We start from the raw sequence: 7,054 nt of genomic DNA, 5'->3' as shown, positions 1-7,054 counted from the left end.
CTGAGCCATACTATCAAGTGTCCTCTCCATGTTTCTTGTATTTTATTGAAGATATTTCACAGACCATCAGCTGCCAGAACATTAAGAGAGAAGTTATGTGAACAAAGGGCTAGTCAGACTTTAAAATGCAGATAAAGGAAAGACACAGGCAGCCAAGAAATCATGTGGTCATGAGCTGAGGAAAGTACCTCAGGAAATTGTTCAAGACTTAGCCGTTATCAACAGTTGTAGGATATCTTATCTATGAACAGCGCAGGCGTTCACTTTAATAACATTTTAAAATTCATGACAACACAATGAGGCTCATCACATTTGGAATTTACAGTGAATTCTAGTGAATTTCAAACTTTCAAATTTCACAGTTAAAATGATGCAAAGAGAAGCTGCGTGTTACAAATATTTAGTTTATTTTTCAGGCTCAGGAACAAGACCAAGTCCAAAATATTTTCTTAAACAAATGAGCTGTACATTTTCATGGATTTGAAATAACATAAAATTGTAAAATACAGGCAAACAGGCGATATACAAGAGTCAGAGACAAGAAACACCCTACAGCAGAGTGAGCTAACCCCTGATTGCTGTTTCTCAAGCAGGGCCCATACAAAAAAAGAAGTAGACAACGAGTGATATTTATAACATAACACACAGATGGCGCTCTCTCACACACACATACACACACACACACACAGTTCAAGGACAAGGAGTCAGTGCTGCCATCAGAAGCTCCATTTTGTAAACAAAGTTTCTTCCCTCCATCCTGCTCCAGTGCACTTCTTTATAAGGGCCCCGTAAATGACTCCATTTCCCATCCTGCAACACGTCAGTTTTGGGCAAGTCTTTAGTCTGGCAGCGGGGAAACTGAACCAAAACTTTACATCCACTCTCAGGTCCGTTACGCACTGCACAGAGACACACACAGACACATAGGTTACACACAGATCTGGGTGGTGCCCTAACCTCATCTTTTATTAAGAGTAACGTTACTCTGGTTTGTTTAAATAAATAAATAAATAAATATATCAGCAAAGGAACTGAAGTGTGCCCCACTCTCCTCTTCTAACTCTGGATTATTTTGATCTAAAACTAAAGCTCTGACTATTCACAGAGGAAGTATGAAACATAATGCTATTTAAATACAAACATGAACGAAATGAGAAACTGAATGTGAGCAGACATCAGCTGCACTGTGGCGTCTCTCCAGTGGTTCTTGATGTAGATGTATAGAGAAGTGTGTGAGCATTTGTTTGAAGATGTATGCAGGGATTAAAGAGGGAGAAAAAAAAGGGGTGGGCGGCACGGTGGTGCAGCAGGTAGTGGCGCAGTCACACATCTCCAGGGACCTGGAGGTTATGGGTTCGATTCCTGCTCCGGGTGACTGTCTGTGAGGAGTTGGTGTGTTCTCCCCGTGTCCACGTGGGTTTCCTCCGAGTGCTCCGGTTTCCTCCCACAGTCCAAAAACACAAGTTAGTAGGTGGATTGGCGACTCAAAAGTGTCCGTAGGTGTGAGTGTGTGAGTGAATGTGTGTGTGTGTGTCTGTGTTGCCCTGTGAAGGACTGGCGCCCCCTCCAGGGTGTATTCCCGCCTTGCGCCCAATGATTCCATGTAGGCTCTAGACCCTTGCGACCCTGAATTGGATAAGCGGTTACAGATAATGAATGAATGAATGAAAAAAGGGGTGTATGCGTGTGTGCCTGTGAACCTGAGATGGCGTATTCTCCACTGGGTGAGGCCACAGTGATAGCAGAGGCATTTCCAATGCTCTCAATGGCGCCGAGTCCCACGTGATTACTGAAGCTCAGGACATGCCATCCCATCACCTTCGCCAGCTGCTGTACTGCATGCACTTGGTGCTGGGACATCTGAGTTACACACACACAGTACAGAGTTCTAGATTGTCTCAGGTTCTCAAGGGCTGCCTTAAGAAAATAATCTTATTACAGGTTCCCTTCAATGTATATTTACCTGTGACAACAGAAAGTCTTGAAGTTCTTGCTCTTGGTGAGAAAGAGTGATGACTCTTCCATCTCTGTGCACCACCCTGATCTGCTCAACACCAATGTTCAGCTGCAGCTGAATAGACCTGAGGGAGAGGGGGAGGACAGGTACCATTTATGGTCATACTATACAGACCCACACTAAGAGACCAGCATTTAAAATAAAAACGGTATCTGCTCTTACTTGCAGATCTGCTCATATCCCTGTGAGGTGATCAGCACTTTCACACTGGACTCGTAAACATCATTAATGTTGGACCAGTGGGCCTGAATCTGAGGATCCTCAATACGACTGGCCAGGCAGTCTATGGTCCGCGCTGTTCTGTGGAGAAAGTGTAAAGTCTTGTTCCTGTATCGGCTCATGTATACATCTCGAATATACACAACGGTCAGGTAGCTCAGAACAAGAACAGATCTAATCAGATACTTTAATCCTATTCAACATTATATAACACACAACAGCTGATCCCCGATCAGTGGGTGTACTCTTAGAAATATACAGAAGGAGTCCGAGTCTGCTACCTGCTCCGGAGGAAAATGTGTTTGGCTTGTTTGACAATTTTCTCCAGCAGGCCCTCGCTGTGTTGTAAAGAGCTGATCTCTGCTTTATCGTACGCCATCGGTCCAGCCAGACGCAGACGCTTTGGTCCGAACGGAGCGCTGGCAGGATGTGGCATCACAGAGGAGCTCAAGTTTTGCTTATGGAACTACAACAAACACACATCATCATATGAAGCACACATATGAACGTGTATACGAGTGAACAGCCATTATACCGACCCCTAGTGGGCTTCAGAATATATACTAAACCTATTTAAACATAGCCAGCTACTCTTGTTCATTTAGTACCTCTCTAATAAGCTGGTGCAGATTGTGCTCAAGGACGTACAGATGATCATCTGGTTTGCTTTTTTCAGGTGAGTTTCTCTGGTTTTTCTTCTCCACAGTTGAGTGGCACAGAGAGATGGACAGCTGCAGTCCTAGAAATACAGATAAACAATACACAAGGTTCAGAAAAACACACACCTCTCTTTAGATACACAGGAAACAGAAGCTGATGCGAGAGTGTGTGTGTGTTTGTGTACTCACCAGGAAATGGTTGAGAGATTATCTGGTTCTTTACGACGATGTGTGGAATGTGAGATTTGATTTGTACAGCTTCTCGAGAGAGCTGCGCGAAGATCTCTTTACAGAGCAGCACATTCTGAGCAGCCTCCAGCTTCAGGTGCCATGTCTGGGAACCTGCACGAGAAATCAGTGAAGTAACTGACTCATGTTTAGCTTACAACACTATTTTAAGTGATTACATATACTGTACCTGGCCTGGTTTTAGGATGCCTCCTGAAAAGATTCACTGTGCCCAGGTCCCCAATGTCAGGAGCTTGTTTCTGAATCGAAACCTGGAATGAATGTATGTGTGTATGTATGAGAGAAAGAGAAAGAGAGAGACAGAGACAGAGACAGAGAGAGAGAGAGAGAGAGAGAGAGTCAGAGACAGACAGAGAGACAGACACAGAGACAAAGAGAGAGACAGACAGACAGAGAAAGAGAGAGAGAGACAGTCAGAGAGAGAGAGAGATAAACAAAGACAGACAGACAGAGAGACAGAGAGAGAGAGAGAGAGAGAGAGACAGTGTCACAGAGACAGAGAGAGAGACAGAGAAAGAGAGAGACAGACAGAGAGAGCGAGACAGACACAGAGACAAAGAGAGAGACAGAGAGAGAGAGAGAGACAGTCAGAGAGACAGAGACACAGAAAGAAAGAGAGAGAGAGATAGACAGAGACAGACAGACAGAGAGACACAGAGAAAGAAAGAGAGAGAGAGACTTCCTTTAGTTCTAAATTCTCTGCATTTGTTTTTCTTGTTTGTTTCTGTCAGTGTGTGACGCCGTGACCTTCACCTTGATATAAGCAGAACCCTCCAGGTCGCTGGGGATCTGAACGTTGAGGGGACAGTAATCGTCTGGAATTTTCTTGTCCATGTCGATGTCTGTGTTCTTAATGACCTCGAAGGTGCCGTGATGAGTGAACAGAGACCCTGCAAACAGACATTTTTTGGGGCTTAGTCCGAAAACCTAGCGTAATGTAAGCCTCCTACACCTCTCATGTTTGCCATAATTCAACACTGCAATCAACAGTACTGTGAAAAAGCTACAGGCTCCTGAGAAAAGATTTTAAAAAATATTTATCTGCGCAGTGAGATGGTATTTGCTCAAAAAAACAAACAAACAAACAAATATAATCATATAACATCACTGTACGTAACGATATTCTGTGAATGTGGGGGTTTCACACTTTCACGCTCATCACACAGCTACTAATTTTTAGAAAAATGTAATCCTTGTACTGTATTTGTATTTATTGAAGTTATATATAATTTTATACCGTCATCACTTATTGATAAACTATTGTATAACAAGACTTTTTTAACCAAAAAATCATTTTTCCCACAGACACACATGACTCTAAAAGGCAGGACCCACCGGCACTGCGGTAGCTCAGGTCTCCAAGGATTTTGTCTCCGACTTTGCGCAGTTTCCACTGCGAGCGCAGATGTAAAAGTTCTGCGTTAAAATCCCGCTGCCGTCGCTGCTCCTGACTCTCTGCCACAGACTTAGTCAGTTTCTCTGCCCCCTTCAGCAGTAGCTGAGCTGCATTAGCCAATGACTTCTTCTTACTGATCAGCTGGAACACCTGGGGGGTCTGTAGAGTAAAACACTTTGATATAACACATGCATAATGTTTTCAATTCATGAACACATTTGTCTCACCAGCCATCTCTGCAGAATTTACAGATAAAATCAAGAGGAAAGTGCTGGGACGGGGGGTACCTTAGCCACAGTGGGGTCCTGGGAGACTGGGTCCAGAGCCATGTATTTCTTTTCCTTAGCAATACTAAGCACATCATGCAGGACACACATCTCTGTTAAAGCCCCGCGGAGATGTTTCCTCACAGAGTCCCATGGCCACAAACACGGCTGGAACTTCACTGGACCTGGGGAATGTATTATTTAAGTATATGATTAAAAATTGTTTATATCAAAATTGCAATTTGAAGAGTGCAATTATAACCATAATCATCTCAAAGTAGTCTTCATGGTTTGGAACAGCGGTTTCACTGACACCTAGTGCCCTGGATGTGTCAGAGATTCTAAAAATGACAGAGTAAAAATACAGTCCTGTGTTAAATATCCTTTGCTCTCTCACCATCCTCCTCAGGGTCCTGTTTGCCCCAGTCAGTTTCTCTGCTTTCTCCATTCGTCTCGTCCTCGTCTTCATCTGAGCCTTGGCCAAAGTCGATGCGCTGAGCAAGTTTTGCAAGGTTTTGGGACATGGAGAGCGGAGGGACGTAGGTTTCCACTCCATCCAGGGAGACCTCCTGAACCTGACGCTCACAGGAGGACTCAATACTCACTCGAACTGCAGGACCTCCAGACATCCTGCTCTTCTGCGCATACAGCACCTAAAAGCTGAAATAAAACAACAAAGAAACAGCCTCTAAACCAAACGTCAGCACCTGTATTTTGGTCGGGTGAGTAGGTAAGTCACAGAAAGTAAAAATCCAGCCCAGGATATTGTTTTAACTGCTTTGCTTCTTTATTTACTTGAAAACCAACTTAACAAATGGTTCAACAGTTAGAACAAAATCCTGAGGTGGATTGTTACCATTTGAACCAATGAATTCATTCATTCAGTTTCTGTTTGTGCTTCATCTTGACCAGGGACATTGTGGGTCCTGAATTTATTCTTAAACATAATGCAAGTCCATCACTTCACACACTCACACCACCAATCCTCATACCAAGGTTTTTGGACTGTGGCAAGAAACCGTAGCACCTGGAGTGTACCTACGCAGACACAGGGAGAACACACAAAACGCTCAGACTAAGACCCGAGTATGGGTTGAAACCCAGGAGCCCCTGGCCCAGATTTACTTATAGAAACCAGTGTATCTGCATGTTTTATTATCAGTTTACACCGTTCATTATGCTTATGTTCATTACGCATATTACTTTTAATATATGAACATATATTCACTCGTTGAAACTACTCCAAATGTTACCTAGAAATAGTTACCTTTAACCAATTGTATCGAGTCCGTTAACGTTAGTAACTCTCATATAAATCCTACAAAACAGCATTTTTTGCGGAGGTTGAATAAGCAGTGTTTAAGAGCTGAGCTTTAGCTGATGTGGCTAACATCGGCTACAAATGAACCATAAACGACTCCAGCCTCTTCCTTTTCTCCCTCAGCGGCTGTGATATGTAACACCACCCCAATTCACTAAGAAGTTAAACCAGAGATTTACTCACATTATACAAAAAAAAAAAAAAAACTCAAATAACATCCACCGCTGTTAGCACAGAACTCAAAGACACCTCTCCTCTTCGAGTGGACACCGGGAATGTATTTAGCGCCCTCTCTCGGAACGGAGAGGACATTTTTGTTTGTTTAGACGGCCATTGTCGATATGATCGGCTCCACTGGAGTACTTTGTAGTTGTACAATTACAGGATTGAGTCCATTTGTGTATCGTTAGCACCCTTTCAGCCCGTACCTTAGTAGTCAGGACCCCCAGAGAGCAGATTTGTGCAGTGAGTTGTAGCTATAAGTGGATCATACACAGCAATGCACTAATGTCCACACATCTACATTGTTAGTTGTACCTTGTAAGGTCAGAGACAGTGATTCATCTTTTTTGCTGCATGGTTTGTGTAAATCATAGAATCCTTTGTAACAGGTCACTGTGTCTGCATGGGTTTCCTCTGGGTTACTGTCTGTGAGGAGTGTGGTGTGTTCTCCCTGTGTCTGTGTGGGTTTCCTCCCACAGTCCAAAAACACACGTTGGTAGGTGGATTCACGACTCAAAAGTGTCCATAGGGGTGTGTGTGTGCGTGCGTGTCACCCTGTGAAGGACTGGCGCCCCCTCCAGGGTGTGTTCCTGCCTTGAACTACAGGGTTACAGACAATGAATGAACGAGTGAATGAATGATCAGAAGACCTATGAAAACTGACAGTGAGTGTTGAGACAAAGAGGGTATTTTGTATGTTTAGAT

At 43.6% G+C, this 7,054-nt stretch overlaps 1 protein-coding gene across 2 annotated transcripts; it reads right to left on the bottom strand.

Moving 5' to 3' along the window:
• Nucleotides 1–421: 421 nt before the first annotated feature.
• LOC136679200 (mediator of RNA polymerase II transcription subunit 17-like) lies at nt 422–6,699 on the bottom strand. Of its 2 annotated transcripts, none has more exons than XM_066657589.1 (13): nt 6,665–6,699; nt 5,204–5,466; nt 4,828–4,991; nt 4,480–4,699; nt 3,898–4,034; nt 3,314–3,395; nt 3,085–3,237; nt 2,845–2,975; nt 2,518–2,702; nt 2,180–2,317; nt 1,964–2,081; nt 1,701–1,860; nt 422–899 (listed from the first exon to the last, which is right to left on the bottom strand). In XM_066657589.1, exons 2-13 carry the CDS (start codon nt 5,433–5,435, stop codon nt 691–693), a joined length of 1,929 nt encoding a protein of 642 aa, XP_066513686.1. In that variant the 5' UTR covers nt 5,436–5,466; nt 6,665–6,699; the 3' UTR covers nt 422–690. The 2 variants fall into 2 exon arrangements, with proteins under 2 accessions (XP_066513686.1, XP_066513685.1); XM_066657588.1 differs by lacking the exon at nt 6,665–6,699 and adding an exon at nt 6,074–6,267.
• Nucleotides 6,700–7,054: the final 355 nt, after the last annotated feature.

Source organism: Hoplias malabaricus, chromosome Y, assembly GCF_029633855.1.
Source record: "Hoplias malabaricus isolate fHopMal1 chromosome Y, fHopMal1.hap1, whole genome shotgun sequence".
NCBI lineage: Eukaryota > Metazoa > Chordata > Actinopteri > Characiformes > Erythrinidae > Hoplias > Hoplias malabaricus.
Note: the sequence above shows the minus strand (reverse complement) of the source record. Positions and strands in the feature narration are given on the sequence as shown.